We start from the raw sequence: 23,291 nt of genomic DNA on the forward strand, positions 1-23,291 counted from the left end.
ATCACGACCAGTCTTTCTGGCTCGTTGTTACTTCTTCGACCATTTTTTGTAATCACTTTTATGGGATTCTCTGAGTTATTTCGATAGTATTTTAAGCATTTTACCAAATAAATGCGCATCCATTATTAATTCACTTTGAAGGGAAACCATTTCCTCTAATAATTATATCTAATTCGATTTAAAAATAGAGTTGATCTGAAATCTAAAGGAAGAGAGAGAGAGAGAGTCAAAAGAAAATGTTTATCAAGATTGGCACTTAATCGTTCTCTCGCGTGAGATCGAGACGATATTTTACACGAGCATAACCAAGTATCTGATTGATTTACTTGTCCTTGCCAGTTGAAAAGCGAACTTCCGAAGGGGGTGGTTTCTTTGGAATACCGTTCGACGAAATCCGATTCCTACAACGTTAATGCAAACATAAAATATATCTTCTGGGTAGAGCTAGTAAAAGGTGATGCTTTTAAAATTAGAGATATTTTGTCTGTGAATTTGTCGAGTCTTGGAATTTTATGTTTATACGTTAGAAAAAAGTAATAAACAAATTAAAAATAAAAAATAAACCATTTAATGCTATATTTAAATTTTGATATTGAATAATAAAGTATATATCGAAATGAATAACAAAAAAATGAATATTTCTTTTTGTGTAAGATAAGAAGAAAAGTTCATTCAAGCTGAGTCTGTGGATTTATTTACGATTTAATCGAAACTGAGAAGAATAGAAGGAAGTAGACCAAACGAGATACGCGAATGAGAGAGGGAGATGAGAAAAGAGATTCGGAAAGCTGGCGCCGTTTTTGACGTTGCCTCGGCAATATGAAGAACGAGCTGTTTCGTTGTCGGAGACGCGTATTCTTGTTATTATACAAAATGGACTCGACATGTCGATCGATGTGTCTCCATATCGTGGACACATTTACATCGATGCATTAATGCGTACCGAACACGATAAAACCTCTTATAGAACTTTTTTCATTTTCTGTATTTTTCATATTATTTTTTTACTCTCTTTCTCTCTCTCTCTCTCTGGAGTCAACAGCACAGAAATCTCCCTATCATATGATAGGGGAATGATTCTTAAATGTCTTACATACGTATCTCTATTTCTATATATACACACACACACACACATAAATTCTGTTTACGCATCCTACATCTCTACATTCATCTGGTTCTTCTAATTTCTGCAAATTGCAATCAGATTTATCCCTTCCAACATTAAAACAGGAAGACCGTCGAAAGCGGAAATGGAAGTTCTGAGTTAGTCCTAGCCGCAGGAGTTTCAGGCTTCCGGTATTTTAGATATTCATGTTTGATTCTACCTTGATCGGCGACACGACCATTCGCTCGGCTATGATTAATGTTCGCGCATTCGCTCGTCATCGAACTTTCACGAGAGTAAAGTTTACTTCCTAAGAAAACGCTAATTTAAAACAATTTAAAATATTACAAATTTTAACTTGATCGTAATATCTATTTAAATAGTTATGAAATCAATTAAACACTTGTGTCTTGTTTTCCAACACTTGGCTTTCTTTTTATAGATACGAACAAACAAAACGTATAATTTATTACGAAGTATCGCTTTATCTTTATATTCGCTCTCTAAATTATTTTTGATTAATTTATATTTCTTTATTTCTTCCCTGTGAGATGTCTATTTGAATCAATCTTAATTCAATTCTCGTGTTACAAAACGTGTAAGTTCATATGTACTTAGATACCATTATATCGGTTTAGCGTTGACATTTATTACTGCAGAATCACGAAACAGTTTGAATTCTTGATTTGTCTAACAAACCGTTGTTTCCTTGCTATATATTTCACCATAACAATCCTCTTTCTCTCTCATACGCGCGTACGTAGTCTCTCACTCGTAATGCTCGTTATTATTTTCTCGTTTCACCGTCTGTCGTCCAAGTTATGATTAACTAAGTTTCCAGTGAATGTGTCTTTACGAGGTATCTTGAATCGTACTCTTGGCAAATACAGAGATTGTTGTACTATATTTTGAGAAATTCATTTGTGTGTACGTACATATATGTGTACTCGACGGTAACGTTTACCAATTTACTCTCTTACATTTGAATTTCTCTCTTTGCGAGTCACTAACAACTGATATATGTATATACATGTATTTACTTAAAAAGTATCACGATAATATATAAAAATGAATCGTTTTATATATTTATGTTTGAAACATGCATGATACAAAAAGCATCCATCTACGTAGAGTATACTGTAGAATAAGTATCGAACTTGGCTTACCGCATATTAATTACAGCAAAGGTGTTTTAATGTAAAGTCAGCGCTACTTCTCTAGCTTCGTTAAAACTTCGAAATAGACTCGAACGATTAGAGAGAAGAGATTATCGATCGTTGGAGAACTTTCAACTAATCTATCGAACTTGTGGTAAAAACCAACACTCGCTTCAATACATTTATACTTTCTGCATACAGTATTATATACACTCAAAAAAGCATACATTTCGTAAATAATACATATATCGTAGTTTTCGAGCACGATATTTTTCACATAGATGATTCATGCATGCGAACACAAATGTTCATAAATATTCATACGGGATAAAGAAGTTATTTCCTTGTTAAAAATTTGTCAACTGTTCTTTCTCTCGAAAAAGAGAATAATTCATTTAAAAAATTACTTAAGATCTTCTTACCCATTTTGTAAGTAAGGTTCGCAAGTTAGCTAAATACATGTAGGTACATATATATGTATGTAAGGGAAGTTATGCGAAGCACGTATAAGGGTTACGTATGCCCTTACGGTGCTGTAAGCTGCTCCTTCGAAAATTCCAAGAGTTTCTTCAAGTGCAATTTGCGATCTCAGTTTCCTACGAGATCTCTCTTTTTGCGGAAGAAAAAATGTTAATTCTAGTAAAAAAGAGTTCTATTATAAACAAATATGGATTTTTCGTTTCATTTTCCTTTTTCTCGGAAAAGTGACTTTTGGGGAATCCTGTATATATCAGAGGAATACAAACACGAACACGATGATGTCGATGTTACGAAGAACATCTATTTTAGGGAAAGGTAGAAGCCAACGCGATTCTTTCGCGAGATTGAAATCACTCGAAGCCACGTGGTTCTTTTTCTACATTAGAAAAAATTTGTTCAACCGTGAACGAGCTTAAAGAGAGAGAGAGAGAGAGAGAGAGAGAGAGAGAGAGAGAAAGCAGAACAGATCGATGAATTTTCTATAATTTCTTTTCTTTTTTTCAACGATATTCGGAAATATTCAGCACACCTGCTGCTATCGTTTTTCGTCATACCGATGTATTACCAAATATTCCGCGAATTTGTTCTAATTATTATTACTATTATTATACAAAGTTTTGTCTCTTTTTTCAGTTTACGATCTTCTTCGAGAACTCGGTGGTTATTTACCACCGAAGAGTGTCGTTCCAGTTGATATAACTCCATTGGTCTCGGCTCTTCTTCGAGTGAACGGTGCACCCCTCTTTGATTTGTACGTAGACGTCGATCTTTACGATCATTCTAGATCCTCCGTTTTTCTGGATCTCCCCACCAAGTATCAAGAAGATGCCATCTTTATGGAAAATCTGGTGAGTTACGTCGCTCTGCACAGTCTATTAGCTATCATTAATACTTGATACAAGTAGTTCCAATAAATCGATATCGCATTACAAAAGGGTCTATATAATACGATAAACGAGCAATTTTTGCGAAATAATACTTTGAAAAGTACTTCAACGTTTTAGTACTTTATTTAAAGTTTGTTTTTTTTTTGTCGATAATGCAATATATGATTCGTCACTTTATTATCCCATTTATAAACACTGACAATTATTCCTGGCCACGCGTTAACGTTAAATAATTGTTGTTGCCGTTTGTTCCCCGATTACGCTGATTAATGAAGGTCCTACTGCATTTTAAAAGTAACTTTTCATCCAATTAAAATGATAATTCATCAAAGTAAATAATTGTGATCGCATGCCAGCTGGTTGTTAAGAGGCACATCGTGGTTTTGTTAACGATTAAAGCACCTGGTGCCAGGGTTGGATCTTTAAGTAGATAAACGAGCCCTTTAAAAGGGAAGAAGGTTAATAGTGGTTATACGACGGTCAGATAATTACACGAGAAAATTTTCGAGTAGAGTCGTTTGCCCAGTTTACGTTTCGAGAAGGGAATAACGATGACGTTTGCTCGTAACATTCGTGTGCACAGTTTCGGAATCATTTGTACCAAACGATACTCTTTACTATAACTATTTCACCTTGACCTTCAACATTTTCCTGCATTAAATATCTTACGAACCTACGGTATATTCTTTTTTTATTAAATCCCCTTCGTTCCAAGGAGTCAAATGATAAATTTATAATGATGCTTGATTGATAAACGCGTTTATGTCTGCAATAATAACATTCTTTATTCTATTTTATTATAAGCGAGTAAAATAGATATTAAATTAAGTACAATTGTTATTAGGTTAAATAGATTGTAAGTTGTGGATCAAATTAATGGACAAAATGTCTTTATTATAATAAAAGTTGAATTAATGATTATTATGTAATTGAAAATATAAAAAAAAAAGACTTTTTTTTATTCGTTAAGTAATGAAATGATAATATGCTATAATAAGCGATCTAATCCATCTACTATCTTTATCTCTCTGATATATATGCACGTACGACTGGAATGCCTAAACGTGCGAGGTTCTGCGCGTTCTTTGCATTGCTGTTTGCACGTGACAGACACGTAGAGACACTCGTAAGGCGGCTGTTAAAGGGACTTACACCTTGCCGAGAGCATAAAGCAAGACGTTTGTGTGGGTGTGCGAGACGAAGGGAAGACAGCATAACTCATACTCGACACGCTCGAGTCCTTTGTCTCTTCAGGGTGTTCCTGTAATTGTGATACGAGCTTGAAGCAAGCATAGGAGAGAGAGAACCTCTTCAATAGCTAAGCTCGTTAAAGTGCCACTTTAAAACAGCAGTTAGCCAGTGACGAAAAGCGAGATGGCGTAAGACGTATCAAAGAAGGATAGACGAACGTGGAATTGAAACGATTCAATTAGCTTTATTACAAAATTTCCTTCATTTATTCTATAATACCACACGTTTATTAGTTTATTATTTATTTCGCTTCAATTTATTTGGATTTATTTATTTATATTGCTTAAATTAATTATATAATATATATATATATATATATATATATATATACATAAGTTGAGCTAATATAAATGAATTGAAGGTTTAATACTCGGTATATACTATGTAATAATGGTCATCGCATAGTGATATCGATATCAGAGCATTCGTACACTAGCATTGCTACCACTGCGCGTATGCATTTCAATCTCGGCAGGAACCATATGTTCAATAATGTCCGAGCCACGAATTCAATATCGTCGTCGCATTGGTTGGCAAGAAGCTCGCATCAGCTCGGATTCAAATCCGGTGCCACGATGCGTGACTGTCTCGTCACGTATGCATAAATGATATCGATACCTTTGCATTTGATTTCACGAATATCCATCAAATGGAAAATTTATATAAAATAAATTAAAAGAAAAACAAAACAACAAAAATGTAATTTATGTTATCGTTAAAGGGTTGAACATTTTCATAATACGCGATACGTGCTTATCATCCAATTTTTGTATATTACTAAGGGAATTAGATAAAAAAGCTCCTATTTATTGTTAGGTAAAATTAGCAAAAACTAAAATACTAAGACAATTTGTTAAAATTTATAGGAACCACCCGGTACATACAGCTATAAAATTGTAGGAGACAGAAGATCGAGCCAAGAATCAAATTTTCTCTCTTTCTCTCTTTTAAAAAAGAGTAGTTTCAGTAGACTGGCGGATATCCAAAAGCTGTCGGCGACACCGTCGAAGTATCTTTCTAATTTTTCATTTTATGCTTTACTAGTTGACCCTGTGCCGTCTTCCATTTTGTTTGCCCGTTTCTTTTCCAAGAAATTTTCTCCAATTATGTCTTTAATATGTAGGATTTCAACAAAATCTTAGCGTGAAAATTAGAAAACAAATTGGAAATATAAAGTTAAAAATAGATAAGAAGAAAATATTAAATGTGCTTTCATTGAGAGAATGTTGGCAAAATCATGCACAAGCTACATTTTAGTATAAAATTAATTAAATTTTGGAAATTAGTTTAACAATCAAATAGATTTAATCTCGAAATTGATTTTACAAACGTCAGAATTAAATAATTCCAGAAAGAGAGAGAGAGAGAGAGAGAGAGAGAGAGAGAGAGAGAGAGAGAGAGAGAGAGAGAGAGAAAGGATGAATAACTATATTTAACAAACGTGGAAATTTATTATATAATGTTATAGTGGATTTGTACTTTATATGCATATGCAAATATACATAGCAATCGCAATCAATTGAAATTGTTTGATTATTTTTTGTTTCGAATATGTTTCTAGAGAGAGAAAAAAAAAGAGAGGGACATAATAATTAGAGTCCGGAAAAAGGTGAGAAAATGTTAGAAAAGGAGAAAAATCTAACTGCCTCGTTCGGATTTAATTTTTTTGCTCTCTCTAATATTTCTTCTACAGATAAACATTTTTTATCATTTAATTAAATGTCGACGAGGATGTTTGCTACGGTGGCCGAGTCTGTGCAATGCGAAATCCTCGCCATTTTAAGTACCCACGTAAGCGAGCTTATTTATGGTGTGAAAGCTTTGCTGTATGAACTTTCCTATCTCTCACGTAAACACACACTTATACACATATGATCTCTTCATATTTATATAACTCGATACGAAATTTGCCACGCGTGTTTTTAACTTACTTTTTAATTGGTTCAATATTTATGTGATTAACAAAAGTGACGAAAAAGTATACCACTCTTTGCATCCGATTCAAACTTTTATAAATACCTCTTTTCTGTATTCTAATATTTGTGTGTGTGTGTCTTTTTAATAACTCGTTATATTATTTTTTGTTTTTAAATAAAGAAATTTACTTTTGAAATACTTTTTCTTATTATTATTTCATCATTTTTACAGGAAGATATACCAAAATGGCTTAAGACTGTGTCGATGTATGAGAGAAGAAGAAAAAGATCGGTTCACGAAGAAAGTCAAGCGTACATGATGATAAAGGTAAGAAAATTTGTTTCGTATAAATGCAGGCTAGTATTTATATTGAATGTTTGTACAAAGTTGTTGAGAAATAATTTATGAAAAGTATATTTTTGTATGTAATTTACATTTCTCTAAAATTTTTTCATTTCATTATTTGCATACGAGTATGTAAATACTCGCAAAGTTAAGCTTAAATAGCTTAGATTTTTAATAAAATATGATATCAAAGGTCTTTCAAATATTAATAATTTGTATAAATATTATGCCATTTTACACGGGTTCGAGTAACTTCACTAGGAAGACTAATATTATTAATCGTTAAATTTAAATGAAAATAAAATTGACTAAATTATATAAATGATGTATCTCTTTCTCTGTAAAATAAAATAATAAAGGATCTAATAATAATTTGGCTAAAAATGTAAATGAAATGAAAATGAAAAACAACGGGCGAGTAATTTAATTCTCTCTGTGGAAGATTTTAGCGAGTCGAAACATTTAGAATTCTGTTTTTGTTTGGTCTCGTTTTTCTGTTTGCGTGCGCGTCGACAACGTCGGTGGTGTTTTCGAATCGACATTTTCGACACTTGGACGAAGAACGGGCGACGTCCTAGGCAATTAGAGTTTTCGCTTCGGGATGGTTACGGTAAGCCGCTTCGACGCACTATTCTCTCGGAGTTACCTACACTTTTTCATTTCCCCGTTGGAAATTTGCATACGACTCGAAATTGTCCTACGAACGGAACGAATACTTTGCGAGTGAGCTCTTGACCCATATGACATCTCTGTCCTTGTTAGTCCGATCAAAATGGAACCAAGATATTCGGTCTAATCTTTCGAACATCGATTTCCCAACAAAATCCACAAAAACAACGAGAACTAGCAGAATAATTATCAAGAAAATTCTACGATTTTTATCTTATCTTATCATCTCGACTCCTTTTTTCTAAGTGAACCGTCCATTATCAAAACTATGGGTTATATATCTATGGGTTTGGTGGCTAGTCATTTCGCAAAGTAACCCCGCCGACGTATATATATTTCCGTGTATATACTATAAAGAAATCGAAGAAAGAGACAAGTAACGAATCGACTCGTCTATATGCGTTTTATATGACCCTTGACATATTTTTCCTGAGTGAAATACGCATACGGCTTTTAAAAGGAACGCGAGAACATTCATTGACGACGCTTACGTTCGTGTTTCGAACTAGAACGTATACTAAAATGTATAACGCGCGTCACTCAAATATTTGGACACATTTCCCAAAATTTAATTTTACTTTCCCTTTAAAAAAGAAAAAAAAAAGGAAAAAAAAATGAATGGCAAGACCGCGTTATGAATTTTTTAAAGGATATACAAAAATTAATTCTATATGATTTATGGAGTAAAATAAAGTAAAGAAGTTTTTTTTAAATAAAGCTGCCATAAATTATTAAAAAAAAAAAACGCCATTAGAAATGTACGCCTAAGCGATGCCTATCTTTTCTTTCTATTGTTCGTTTTTTTTTTGTTTTGGGCTCGAAGATGTTTATTGCATTTGTTTGACGTCAAAAGCAACTTGGAGCACTCGGCTTTGCGTCTACAAGTTCCGTAACCAACTCTCTATCTGCATTAAGCGATCGTAAAGACCACTACGCAAACGGCAGCCATTTCTCCAAGTTCCACTTTTCTCTTCCTATTCCTTTTACCTTCCTACCAGCCCTCTTTTATCCATCTTCCTTTTTTCCCTCCACCCCTCTCTTCAATTTTATTTCTTTCGCATTTCTCTTCTTTCGTCTTCGCTTTTACAAAATGAGATCCGTCGAGATTTGATTTTATGCCCTTCTTCTAACCTACACCCCCATCCTTTTTCTACCTACCATTTCTCATCGATAGACATTACAATGATTTTAAGTATCTATTCAATGCTTGTCTGTATTTTTGAACCTTTAGATTGAAATTTAACATACTTCTACCCAACAAGTAGAGAATGAACAAAAAATATAAAAGAATTATTTAAAATACGTTTTCGCGTCGCGAGATATTTTTCATCAGCAAACGAAAATAAAGCATGCAATAAGTTGTCGTCACTCTCTTTCTCTCTCTCTCTATCTTTCATTTTATCCTATGAAATCACAAGTTCAGCATCGCGCAGGCCGATGCTTTTATCTTTACGTGCTTTTTCTTCTTCTTTCTTACGAAGATCCTATTTTTTTTTCCTTTTTCCCATTTTTCTCCTCATTCGTTTTATGTTTAAAAGTAGACGTAACATTGTTTATGCATGCACAGCCATCTTTATAATACAAAATCCATTTACTTTCTTATCTTTCACATACTTTATATTCTTGACAATATTTATAATAAAAAAGACAGCAATTTTCGAGATAGACACGAAATCAAGACATTTTTATAAATGACCCGTTTATTTTCAATAGTAACTTTGAATAACTTTTCTATAATTAATCAGATGTGTTATTTATAAACTTTTTAACACTGAGTACACTACTAGAGTAAAACCCCTCAACTATTTAAACTTTTGAAGAAGTAGCGCTCTTGAAATAAATTGAATAGCAAACTGTTGAAAACACTTATGTTAAAAGAAAATCAAACAATACGATAGGAACATCGTCACGTAATACGGTTCGAGAAAAGCTCAGCAGGTTTCTACTCCTATAGTTTGAACTATCGTTATGTGTATCACGCTGCTTTTTTATTTATAGTACGGTTAGTTAGTTAATTAGTTCGTTAATTGCTTGATATTTTCTAGGTCAGCTTGGGAACATACCGACGCTGGCACAATTTAAGTTCAGTGTTTGCTTTGTCAATTTATCGAGCTTCCAATTGGTAGATATGCTAACCTGCTTTAAATCATTTCTCAACTCTCAAATGTAATAAAATATATATATAAATGATATATGAGTGTATGTTAGTCTTAATATAAATCGCGTTGAATGTATTGAATATTTTTATCTATATATATTTTACTGATTATTATTTATTACCCGGATACGAAGCTTCCATTTAAAATGCTTGCAAAATTTGATTCTTTTAAGTCAATATAAGTATGACGTTATCTACATATTTAAAATTTGTTATTCTATTTTATATTCTACAAAATTAAGAAAACAAAAAAATACTATAATTCTAGATAATTATTTATTACTGTATTCTATAATGATCTCTCTTTTTCTTTCCCGTTTTTCAAAGTAATTAATTTCGAACGAAAACGATAGCACAAGGCTAGCGATTCGTCAAGATCGTTTCTTACTGACGTTAATTAACCACAAACTCGGTGACGAAAAAAGCATTATATCACAAATTTGTCTGGAAGCAACATTTTAGTACACCGTATATAAATCTAATGGGAGATTGGAAGAACTTATTTTATCCAAAGAGTTTAATTAACCGACATCAAAAGGTGGTACGAGAGGAAGCGTCGACAAGGAGATAGATTAGAGAAAAAGAGATAGATAGATAGATAGATAGATAGATAAATAGATAGATAGAGAGAGAGAGAGAGAGAGAGAAAGAGAAAATGTAGTAGAGCATTAAGGACAAATCGAATTGATTCCTTCGCTTAACTCATTTGCATGCTCGGGAGGATCTTGGCTAAGCCTCGAAATACGTTTCGTATCGCCTAAAGGACTATAACTGAAATCGAATCGATGTTCTCTACCTATTTCTTTTACCATCCTTTTTCATCTTTCTTTTCCTCCTTCATATAGTATATGTACTCATGGTACACACTCGTATATCAAAAAGCAAAGTCGATAAAGGGACTTTATTTTTAAAGTAGTATCTTCTTCCCTTCTTTTCTTTTTTTTTTTTTTTTTTTTTTATCTATTTAAATACTTTTTATTATATTTATTTTCATTTATTTTTTTGCAGATTTTATACGAGAAAAGAGTATACTTCTTCTTTCGAAATTAGATTGTATTTTAGATTTAATATTTGTCTAGGAGGGCTTGAAAAGGTTCTCAAAATAACTTTTATGAATAGTTGCAGATTGCTCTATAAGTGTATTTTTGATTTCTTACAAAATATACGAAATATCCATCGAATTGATTCTACGGATGACGTTGAAATCCTTTCTCTTTATGTCTCATTTTTCTACTTTTTCCTCCGAGGGTCAGTATTATTCCTCTCGGTGGTTCTAGTAGTACCGTCGAGGGAAGCATTTTATTCGTCGTTGAAATAACACCTTTCTGCCCGAAATACGCGCGACTTAATCGTAAAAAGTATTTTACGATCACATTTACTTCTTCCACGTTCCCCATTCTTCGACGTTCGAACCAATTTTTTGTTTTATTTTTATCTTATAAAATGGCAAAATTAAAATCAATTAAAAAACGTGAAATATCTTTACAAAATTACATCGTTTGTCCAAGAAAGAACTTTAGTTTTATTTATCATAGATCTAAAGTAGATAATTCATTTGCATACACAAATAAGAACAATTTCCATACTAACTATACAAAAGATTTCATTGATTTATATTTTTCATTTATTTGATATATATTTGCGCGCGCGTAGCTTCGTTATTATTCATAGTAATGGATTTTTTCAAAGTAACGATAGCAGTTTTGCAAACGATTTTGATAGTCCTAAGGAACGATTTAGAAATGATTTCTTTTCCCATTTAATTCTCTTTTTATTTTCCTTTTTTCACTTACTTCTCTCAATATTCGTTCGTCGACGACAAATTCACTTCGTAACTCTCTCTATCTTTATCTTCTTTATTTTTGTCCTACTCCTCGTCTCGAATAAACCACGAACTAGCGGATATTGCTTTAGTTACCATACCATTCGAACCTCGATAGCACTTCAGAATGGACAGGGAGGGGGGGAGAGAGAGAGAGAGAGAGAGAGAGAGAGAGAGAAAGAAAGCAATCCCAACGATTTGCTTTATTTACCTAAAGAAAGAAACGAAGGGGTAGATACAGAAGATTCGATAGGCGATGAAAACATAAAAAAGAAATATATTTGAGGTTGATCGAACTATCGACTGATCGAATGAACGATTACAAAAATAAATCCTCAAAGCAGAAATTTTAATCAATTATAATGTTTCTAATCTTTCTCAATGTAACGTCACATCAATATGCGATAGGATGCATTTACTGTATCTATGTATATATTCTACCTTTACGAAATAAGTATCTTCTTACTCGCTGTATCTATGAATATGTATATTTATATATATGTCGTGTACTGAAGAAATTTATCGATCTTTAACATACTCTGAAAGTAAACTATCGGGCATGAGTTCTACTGAATTTCCGAACGAGAGATTTTCAAGATTTTCCAGATTTTCAAGATTTTCTTCGTCGGTAGTCTCATCTCCCTCTTTTTATTTCTTTATTCCCATGTGATCTTCTAAGAATGTCATCATTTTAACTTTACAGAATAAGAGAGAGGAACGAAGATCGCGCAGACTTCAAAAGATCGTCGAAGGAATGCTGCCGAAGACGATGAGTCCAAAAGAACGTTCCTCCGAGACGGATTTATTGTTGCAATTTTGTTTGTCACTCAGTAAGGTTCGTGCTAACATTATTCATTTCCTAGTTATTTCGCATTCTATAATTTTATTTATTTTTTATCAGAGACCAATATATGTCAATTTAAAAGTTTAATAATCCTAAACTATGTTTTTGAGTATAAGAATTTTGAAAAAAATATTGATTGCAGATTACATATAAATCTTCTCGTTATTCACTTGACATTTTGTCAATTTCAATCCAGATTTATCCGAAGCACAAGGACCTGTACAATTGGGTGGACGTCGATCAAAGAGTTTACGTTCCTTTCAACATGACTTATCTTCAGGAAAGTTTTGGTTATGTGAGTATAGAGATTGATATGCTCTAAATAGAGATAATTTTAATTTATTTTTTTTTCTTCAATTCAATTTACTTCTACGTATTGGAATAAGAATAATATATTTTGATACGATCCATTTCTATATTATTTTGTTTGATAAGATTCATTATATTTTAATTTCCTTTTGACAGGATCCATTTTAAACTTATTAAATACGACTTTTTAATAATTTCATTTTTAAGAGAAATGATATAATCTAGGAATAAAAATAATAAATTTGATATGATTTGCCGATCCTCGGTTAGATAAGGTGGGGGACGCTGTTGAATGCCACGTTAGGCGCTGCCACTGCCGATTTATTTAATCGCAACAAAACGCTAGATCGTGATCGACGATTTAATACCGACGATCAAATGATCTACGTTTACGTTACCGCTCCCCGTTACTTTCGTAGCCTTGGAAAATTACTCAACAGATTTTCGAGACGGTGAGTATATACATATATAGAATATAATGGGAATAATGGGCAAATCAAACTATGTTAAACAATTATTTATTTTAATTATTAATAATTTCGACAACAATAGAAATGTTAAACAGGCCGTCTTGTATAACAATTCCGCAGTAACTCGATTGTTTAATCGATTTCTTTTGCAATCTAAAGGTACGCTTGCTTTAACAATGCGATTAAAAAATGCTAAGGGAAATTCATTATACAATATTGATTAAAGTAAAGAATTATTGCATTTATTAGAACTAATTTAATGGCACAATATTCTTTCCTTCGTTAGCCCCGTTAATGAAACAAATCGAATGACGAGAGTGAGAGGTGTCGTTCGTTATTGAATACACATCATTGATATAAGAGTAGAAAAATCGTGGGCGAAAGAAAAAGGGACTAAGGATAATTGATTGCAAATTTTTCTTCCTTTCAATAACCATTGAAATAAATTGTGTCGTGAAAATTTGAAAAGAAAATAATTACAGGCTTCGCTGCCTATATATACTATTATGTATTGTTTAAAGATGAATTTTGTTGAAAAAGAAGAAAACATTGAAAGAAAGCTTTAAAAAGTTTCATTTCGTCGAATTATGTTCGTAGCAAACTTTCGGAAACATTAAAGATTTATGGCCAAAAAGTGGGTAAAAGGAACATCTTTTAAAGAAATAAAAAAAGGAGTAAGAAAACGTCTTTCACGATTATGTCTCGAAAAGCAGATTACGTTCTCTCGATCAAAGCGCTGGATAAAAATTCTTCTAGAGATTTCGTTCTTTTTCGCGAAATAACTGGAGTTATCAAAAGCTTTGGCCGAAAACGAACCGAAGCGAAAATAATCATCGACGCGTGCCAATGCCTTTTTCTTTTCATCGGAATCTTGAATATCTTTGAAACTCGCATCGAGTGATAAAGAAAGCACGTAAAATCTGAAGAAAAATTTGCCAAAGAAAATGCATCGAATTTCAAAGAAATCGAATCAAATAAATTATCGATACTTATTCGTTTAACTATGAATAAATAATCGCGAAAATTACAATATTATTCACATTTCTATTTTTTAAATGATTATATTATTAAGGATAGAAATTTGACTTATATTCTTCTTTTCATCTATCGACACGAAGATGTATGGAATATTAGCGAATACGTTTGGCTGGAAACAATAGTGTTGTCCTTTGGCAGTTGAGGATCATTTCGATGGCCAGAAGAGACGTACATACATAGTATACACGTAGTTTCGACATTTTGAAACGCGAGCCAAATGTAACTGCTAGCACGATAATCACTCGAGTGTGCATTCCACAAAGTGTGGATGTGCTAACAAGGTTAACAGTGTTACAAACTGTCATAATCAAGCTCATTTTCTCTCTCTCTCTCTCTCTCTCTCTCTCTCTCTCTACGTTCTCTAAAATACATACATATTTATATAGTTAAAGAAACATTATTTTCCATATAATTACTGCAAGTATAATTTCAACTAGTAATATTGCAATGTGTCATTTGTAATGAAATAACTAATCAATTAATCTTTCTTCTTATGTCCGAGATAAATTAATTTACAATTAATATATAATAAGAAAAATAACATACACGTAGAAACTTTAGGGATTACGGGTTGAACTTTCGATAAGTCTTGTAAAAAAATTAATTAATATTAATGAAATATTAATGTTAAATATATATTGAAATAAATCTAAAAAAATGCTACTCGAAAAATAAAATTGATTAAAAGTTCTATATTATGAATATATTAATTAAATAAAATGTGAATTTTTTGCGATCTGTTTGAGGCACATAGGTAGGTCTCTTGAGATCAAACTTGTATCACGTAACTAAATCTCTCCTCCAAACACGTCGTATGCGTTCGCAAGAATTATGCCGCAGTAAAGGGAAAAATCGATGGTACTAATTCATTCGCGCTTTCCTGCCCAGCTGTGCACTACTGCGACGTCCAAGTTATTATCCCCTTTCGATGAAATATCGTCACTGACAATGTTACACGTCTTTAATGCCTAATGAACATTATAAATGCACAAGATTCACTCTCTTTCCGAATTATTGATCATGATCTCGCTGCTACAACAACCTATACTCCTTTCATAAATATGCTGCATATCTATGCTGATGTACAATCTATCTTGTTTCCCTCTTCGAATTGTGTGTTATTTTGATTTTAAAGGATTATACATAATGGATTGTTGCTGCTTTACGCTGCTGATACCTTGCACGATATCGTCAACGTGACTGCTAGTAAGGATTGGGACAATTCCTGTTACAAGTTAACAAAGAACATTTTTGGAGAGATTGTTGGAGCTCTATACGTTCAGCAATACAGTTTACAATATTTGGAGACTTTAGCGAATAGAGTAAGATCAATCATTAGATTTCTATTATATTTTTATTCTCTTTTTTCTATTTGACGGGAGTAAAAGGGGAGAGTGAAGATAACAGGAGAGCGATTTTTTATATAAATTCTAGTAAATTCGTTTTATGGATTTGATAGGTTAGTGGATTATTCGAAAGAGTTAAGGAAACTGTCGCAGAACGAATTTTAGTAAAGCCTTGGCTCGATGAAGAAACGAGAACGCAAGCATTGCTTAAGCTTAGAACATTGCAAGGAAGATTTCACGTGTGGCCTGGTTTTCATAACGATACATTATTGGCTCGTGATATGGCTGAGGTAAGGATAACATTATTTTTCAAATATTATTTTTCATTCAACTTCCAATGACATTTAATTACATTTTTGTTCGTTTCTTTTTTTATTTTATTTTTTTGTATTTTAGGTTCTGATCGATCCTGACAACTTTTTCTCTATGGTACTTCATAGGTTCAAACAAATTCGTACCGTAGATGACAAGGTTTTACGAAGAAACGTCACCGCAAAGTAAGACTATTTTTATTTATTAATAATTCATTAATATTATGATTTTGAAAATCAATGTTTAAAGCGCAATAAAAATGTATGAAATATCAATAAAAAATCCACGAGCACCTAGAGTATAACTTTTGATCAATATTTCATCGAGCTAAAGCGTCCTAAAGATTAAAAATGTTTGTCAAAATACACGGCACCAGTCACAGTTATGGCCACATGGCACAGGTACAATCTCATTTACGGTTACAGTTATAGTTGCAATTGCAGTTGCAGTTATAGTTACAGTAACATATTAGTAGCTAATACTGTGCTGTGTATTTTTGGCAAACATTGTTAATCTTTAAGGTGCCTTAACTCAATGGAATATGAATGAAAAATTATACCGTAACTTACCGTTGGATTTATATTGATATTTTTCACAATTTTTATTGCACTTAAAATGTCGATTTCTGTTTTAAAAAATTGTTATTTCTTTAGTAATTTGGCCAGAACGACTTCTTTTCTTCTTACATTCTATACATTGAAATATAAATGAAAGTCATGCCCAAATGAAAAAAGAAATGAAACATTAATATCCAATTTTCACAGATGTCGTCATCCTTACACAGTGAATGCTTATTACGAATCATCGACGAATACGATCGGTACGTTTCTTAATAAATAATCTTTTACGAAATATCATTATTATTTGAATGAATTCGGAATATGTGTTAGAAGAGAGATTGTATTATAGAAAATGATTGATTATAAAATTTCAATATTATTTTGTTTATCCTAGGAATTCCTTTGGCCATGATGACTTCCTGGGCATGGTCTTGGGACGGTGGACCAGCTTATGCTGCTCATGCTACACTTGGATCGGTAATCGCCCATGAAATACTTCATGCCTTCGATCTCCATCGTCGTCGCTTGCCTCTCGATCCTGATCTAAACGTCGATCAATGGCTATGGATCACTACGGAATCTTGGAAACGACTCGAGGCTAGGATCGAATGCGTCGCTAAGCTTTATGCCAGAAGTTTTTGGCGTAAAGTTCAGTTTTATGGAAACGATGTTGCTGTTCAGGTATCGATTTTATACATTTTTCTTTATCTGAAGATAAAAATACAAGATCAAACTTTACATTCGCTAAAGAAATATGTATATACAATTATCCTCCTTTTTCTTCTTGCTTTTTAGTTTGATTGGAATGTAACGAGGAATGAGAATGTTGCCGATATTGGGGCCTTGCAAATTTCTCATAAAACTTGGCATACTTTAACCAACGGAAAAGATCGAAGTCTTCCTGGTTTGGAAGGTCTTCGACCAAGCCAACTTTTTTTCATAAGCGCCGCCCAGGTTTGTTCACTCATACTAATTACAAATTCAAGGCTTCAACCTTTAATTAATCATATTTTTACAGACTTATTGTTCTAACATGACTGCCGAGGCCTATATCCTCTCCGTTGAACTTGATTATCATACTCCTCAACCCGAAAGGTATTCTATATTTTGCTTATTTTTATTTGAAAAGATATGAACATTCAAAGTTCAAATCATGTTATACGAGTAGTACAAATCAAACTTTCAATTAGTGTAGCTCTTCTCAATGCTAAATCCTATAACTTGCATTTATTAAATAATTACTTTCAGGGTCAACGGTATAATGATGAATTCATATGCGTTTGCGGAAGCATTTCGCTGTCCGATCGGAGCTAAAATGAATCCGGTGAGTAAGTGCACCACTTGGTGACAATCGGGCAAAGGTAATGATAATTATGGACGCCATGATAATTATGAGATTACGTCAGCGGTATGGACTCGGCTCAACGAAGCACGCCTTTTTTCAAGAGATTTGGTATAACACAAATAAATAAAAATAAAAATATAAAAAAATAAAAAAAGGAAAAGAAACGCAAGAAAAAAAGAAAAAAAGAAAACAAAAGCTTTTGAAGGAAGAAGCTTTTTCGGCAAAGTAGTTTGTATTTTTTTTTTTATAGACTCTTGAGAATCGTCGAAATGTTCCTGCGTCGAAATCCATCGATTCGGGTGAGTATCGTTTCTACTTTAATATTACATGATTCATTGTTAACTATTTAAAACGACTTATATATATATATATATATATATATATATATATTCCTAATTATTTCAGCGCAATAATTCCATTAGGAGACATCATCGACGAAATTCTTAAGATCGTGAAACGATCGAGACAATGAGAATTGATATGCTTGTTTAGTAAATTACAAATGGCGTTACGTTGTGTCGTATTAAGGGTGTTTAAAATGCCATCGATGTTATCTCTCCATTTACGGCGCTTTAGGATTTTAAGTTATGAGGCTACGATCGCATACACGAGCGTTTGATACAATGCATGTTACACGTCACATTTTTTCCACCGAACTATTTAATAAAATCTTTCTTTGACACTTTTACGAAATGCCATTTATCACATATACTTGGAAAAAAAAGAATGTGCTTGCGATGTGATCAGCGTTACCGTGAGAAATCCATCGCTAGGGATAACAAGACGTCACATTATCCTTCACTGCCACTCTATGCTACGTTACTTGTATCATGGAACTTTATGGGGCTTTATGATAAGTCGTCACGTTTTTAATCTAACATAATTTTAATAACTACTTATTGCTACTACTTTTCCCCAGTAGTATCCAATTCTTTCTCTTTTTCTCAATCTGGTAATGTTGAATATAACTCAATGTTTAATATCGATTTGATAACACAGCAAAATCATAGGCCTATATTTTTTGAATGATACTCTAACTAAAGGAAAAACAAAATGTCCCAATTCTATTAATGAACCAATATTGATTCTTAAAAGCAACTTTTTCAACAGCTTGTATATTTTGGCGAGAAATTTATAAAGAAAAATATTTAAAGTTACAACTATATTGAATACAGGGTGTGAAAAACACATTAAACATTCATTCGGTCAAGATCCCACTTCAGTGGAAAAAAAGTGACGTGTAAAACGCAACGTATTAAACACCTATGTAATTATAGCCTAATAGTGAAAGCAATCAAATTATTTGATGATGAAAGAGATATGAAATAAAAAGAGAAAGAGAAGAAAAATAGAAATATATATGTACAAAAAGGACAGTGTGTGTGTGTGTGCATGCGTGCGTGTGTGTGTGTATTGTTAACGCGCAAGAAAAGATGAGAAAATTAGAAGCTAATTTTGTTCGTTCAGATTGCAGTTTTGTAGGCACGTAAGAATGATGTTTCTACTTGGCCATCGACAAATTCTATTAGAGCATATTCTAAGCTATATTTGTATAATTGAGAAAATAGTTGCGTAAAACAATGTTTTTCAAACTTTGTCTCTTATAACTATGCTATGTAAGAAGTATATTTTACATAAATATATCCAATATATATATACAAATTATATACAAGAGAAAGTTTACTTCAAATATTATGTTTTTGAAACATAACAAATCTAGTAATCTTTGATTGTTTTTAGAGTCTAAAAAGTTTATATTCATTAACAATATACTTAACTAAAAGTTTATTTTATACTTATGTATATAGATAGTTTGAAAAACACTGACACATTAAAAGCCAAGCATCTTTGGTTGCGCAAAAATAAAGCAATTGCTATAAATTAATTCTTGAGCGGTTGCGAAAGTGATCGTAAATCATTAAAACCGTCAACAAGTTATCCTTGGATATAATTATTTCATATTTAATCATAGATTGAAGAAACTAGATCTGTCAGGCATGATATATATTATAAGATAACAAATAATTTAGTTCTTTTTCAGCACCGATTGTCTTCGTTTTCATTAGTCCACGATCAATTGTAAATAATAATTACTGTGTAAAGTGTTATTATAAAATATCCAGTTCTTGGTTTGTATGTTTATTGTTGCTAAAATAACATTATGCACGTATTATAATGTATCATAATAATAAACCTAGAGGTGCACAATCTTAAATAATCATTAAATAATTGTGAAATTTGAAAGAAGATGAAAATTATTTAATGTTTAAGTATTCATTCAACTATAATCTATGAGTTTGGAATGCCTAAAACTGTTTGAATCTTTGGAAAGTAACAAACAAGATTTTTTCAAAGAGAATCTCTATTACAGATGATCGAAAGTATTTTCCATTATAATACACGTATCATTCATTTTCTATCTATTATATTTTATACTTGCTTATTTATACGTATCTAGCAATATATAATTCATAGAACAATTAAAATTTTTCTTAAACCTGCGTATTTCAAAATATACATAAAATTATACTATCGTACTTCATATACATACATAACTATATGCTAAGAAAAACTGCAAGATTAAATTTCGTAACAGCAATATTTCTTGAATACTTTGTGGGTGCATAGATAAATCAAAATAAATAAAAATTGTGCACTTTATCAAAGCAAAGAATAGAATTCAATAATAAGATATTACACGCCATATTGTTAAAATACTTAATCGATTCTATGAAAGATAGTGTACCTCTACGTTCATGAATAATCAATTGATTTGAATCATCGCTCTTGTAAAATTGCTCTTGCTTTTTTCACAAAATCTTGTTCTTGACTCGTTAGATTATGCCAACGTTTTCCGAACTTAACTTTAAAATAAGGAAATCTGAAATTTGATTTTAATTTCTATACATGTTTTTACGTTACTCAAATTTAAAAAAAAAGCTTCAGTACTTCTCATCCGATAAATTCATTTTTCGTGATATACGACTGAAAAGATTATATATTGATTAATGAATATTTTTTAAGAATATTTTTGTTTCCAGTCAGTTTGGGAAACGTTGAATTCTACGATTGCTAACACAATGAAGAGATTTGTTTAGATTCTGGTCGGTAAGAGAACATGAGAGTCTTTCGAGAATGAGCAAAATATTCCTTCAATACTTTTTCTGCCATGTATTAAAATTATCATAGACATGAAGAAGAAGCAAAGCGTGTATTATTATCTTCAAATAACCGTGTCTTTGCGACTTTTTGGCGCTTTGACGCAAGAATCGCGATCTGTGATATTCTTAAGCATTCCTTAAACAAATACGACGGTCCGATAGTCGTGCGACGAATTCAGGAATGAATTTCAACAAAAAAAAGAAAAAGTAAATAAAATTTATTGAAAAGAAATAAAGTATATAAATATATATACATAGGAGACACATTAGTATTTCGATCGTCTTTAATCGTAAGTTAGTAGAATTAGTTTTCGTGCACGGGATTCGGCCCACTTCAAACCCTAATATTCAAATCGAAAGCATGTTTTCGCATTACTGAAACACCGTTGTAAAGATAAATGGCTGATAACTCATAATGCAAATAAATATGATTTATATATTAGTGTTTCTTTTATAAATATTATTTGAAAAATATATTAAGTTGTCCCATAAGTTCCTTCCTTTTTTTTTAATGCGATCTCGATAGACGATATTTGTTTTTTAAAATGATTTACTGTGTTATAAAATTCACAAAAAATTCAGCAAATATGCGGAAAATCGTTGCTGGTTCGCCATCTAGAGACTTATATCAAAAACATTCGATTAAAATGTATAACGATATTTTATTTCGATTATCGAACGAGATTCTCAAAAGAATATCTATTACAACGAATTTTGAGATAAAAGCGATTCATTTCTAAACTAAAATAAGAAAGCTAATCCTGAGATTCTTGAAAATATTATTTTCATAAAAAAAAAGAAAACTAATTTTTATATACGCGAGATATTTTATTTAATTAATATCTGCAAGAGTGTTAATATCTACAAGACAAAATTTTGATTTGGATAATTCGGTTTAGCCTCTTAAAATTCAAACATTTTTCTAACGGAACACTCACATGTTCAAAATTTCTCTATTGGAAATTCTAAGTCTCGACGGACTTATCGTTAACATTTCATTTTGGAGATGAATTCGATAATCGATCGAAAAGTTCCACCTGATATTTTACAATGCCACTTAGGCCAATTCAATACTCGTTTGGTATTATCTTGATAATGATACAGGTAAGATCATGAACATTTCTTCGCAAAATTATGCAATATATTTTGATTATTTATTCATACGATCATTTTATAATAACTTAGGTGATCTTCAATATAATGAGTCTTTACACTACCTTGTTAGAATTTCGTTCGTATGGATCATTTATCGATGATTATCAATTTCCATACTTGCATCCATCCGAAAATCCTAATTGCCAATTTCGAGTATCAGAACGTGAATCTTATTATAAACGATTTCAATATCAACAAAGATTTCCGATCGATCGAGAACCGTCGATTGAGATCAGAGCGATTTTAGTTCCTTGTCCCGGATTATCTGAAAAAACGTAAGAAATAAAAAATCTGTCTTTAATTCTTAAACTACAATTGAATTCGTGATTATATTATTGCATCATTTTCATTTAGATTCAAAGAACGTGAAAAAATAAATATTAATAACAATGAAACGTTAATCGAATATTTGGAAACATTAGATCATGAAGAAATTCGAAATTGTCGTCAAAAATTGCTCATCACGTTAAAATTACATAATATTGGAAAGGTATTACTTTAATATCGAAGGTCTCTAGCAATGTGGATTGTTCATAATTTGTTTAAATGTTTAACTTTAAGTCAACAATTTTATTTTAATGAAATAGGATATATAAGATGTTATTTTAATTATACTAATAAAGTTTTAACTTTTAATTACGTTAGACTAGAACAGAGGAAGAGTACATAGTAGTCAGTCATGCTTTAGATCCGATTACAATGCAGAAGTCACGATTGCAGAATCCCTATGTAATTAAAGTACGTCAGGAGTCGGTATTACAGCTGTATGGCTTGAAATTTGAAAGGGTAAGGATAATAATCGGCTTTGGTCCATTGAAAAATATTTTAATAATTATTGTAATTAATTATTCGATTTTAACACATTTTTAAGTATTATTTCGATTTCGTCGTTTATGTAGTTGATTTTGTCGATGAGTGATCTATAATCAAATATTTTGTGACTTTTTTTTCTCCTCTATA

General features: G+C 31.8%; 1 protein-coding gene across 4 annotated transcripts in view; it reads left to right on the forward strand.

Annotated features, from left to right (window-relative positions):
• The window catches only part of LOC106786038 (neprilysin-like), a 42,239-nt gene extending 20,621 nt beyond the window's left edge, over positions 1-21,618 (forward strand). For 3 of the 4 annotated variants that reach the window (XM_014747025.1, XM_014747026.1, XM_014747027.1), the window contains 15 exons: positions 3,376-3,590; positions 7,029-7,124; positions 12,495-12,626; positions 12,832-12,930; positions 13,215-13,396; positions 15,588-15,774; positions 15,912-16,088; positions 16,195-16,295; positions 16,875-16,930; positions 17,065-17,351; positions 17,466-17,624; positions 17,689-17,765; positions 17,919-17,994; positions 18,266-18,314; positions 18,421-21,618. In XM_014747025.1, the coding sequence (XP_014602511.1) occupies positions 3,376-3,590; positions 7,029-7,124; positions 12,495-12,626; positions 12,832-12,930; positions 13,215-13,396; positions 15,588-15,774; positions 15,912-16,088; positions 16,195-16,295; positions 16,875-16,930; positions 17,065-17,351; positions 17,466-17,624; positions 17,689-17,765; positions 17,919-17,994; positions 18,266-18,314; positions 18,421-18,428 (1,901 nt within the window). In that variant the 3' untranslated portion in view covers positions 18,429-21,618. Of the gene's footprint in view, positions 1-3,375; positions 3,591-7,028; positions 7,125-12,494; positions 12,627-12,831; positions 12,931-13,214; positions 13,397-15,587; positions 15,775-15,911; positions 16,089-16,194; positions 16,296-16,874; positions 16,931-17,064; positions 17,352-17,465; positions 17,625-17,688; positions 17,766-17,918; positions 18,315-18,420 lie in introns of all 4 variants that reach the window. The other variant, XM_014747028.1, reaches the window with a different exon arrangement.
• Positions 21,619-23,291: the final 1,673 nt, after the last annotated feature.

This window comes from Polistes canadensis, unplaced genomic scaffold (genome assembly GCF_001313835.1).
Source record: "Polistes canadensis isolate GaletaPanama2010 unplaced genomic scaffold, ASM131383v1 scaffold_63, whole genome shotgun sequence".
Lineage (NCBI taxonomy): Eukaryota > Metazoa > Arthropoda > Insecta > Hymenoptera > Vespidae > Polistes > Polistes canadensis.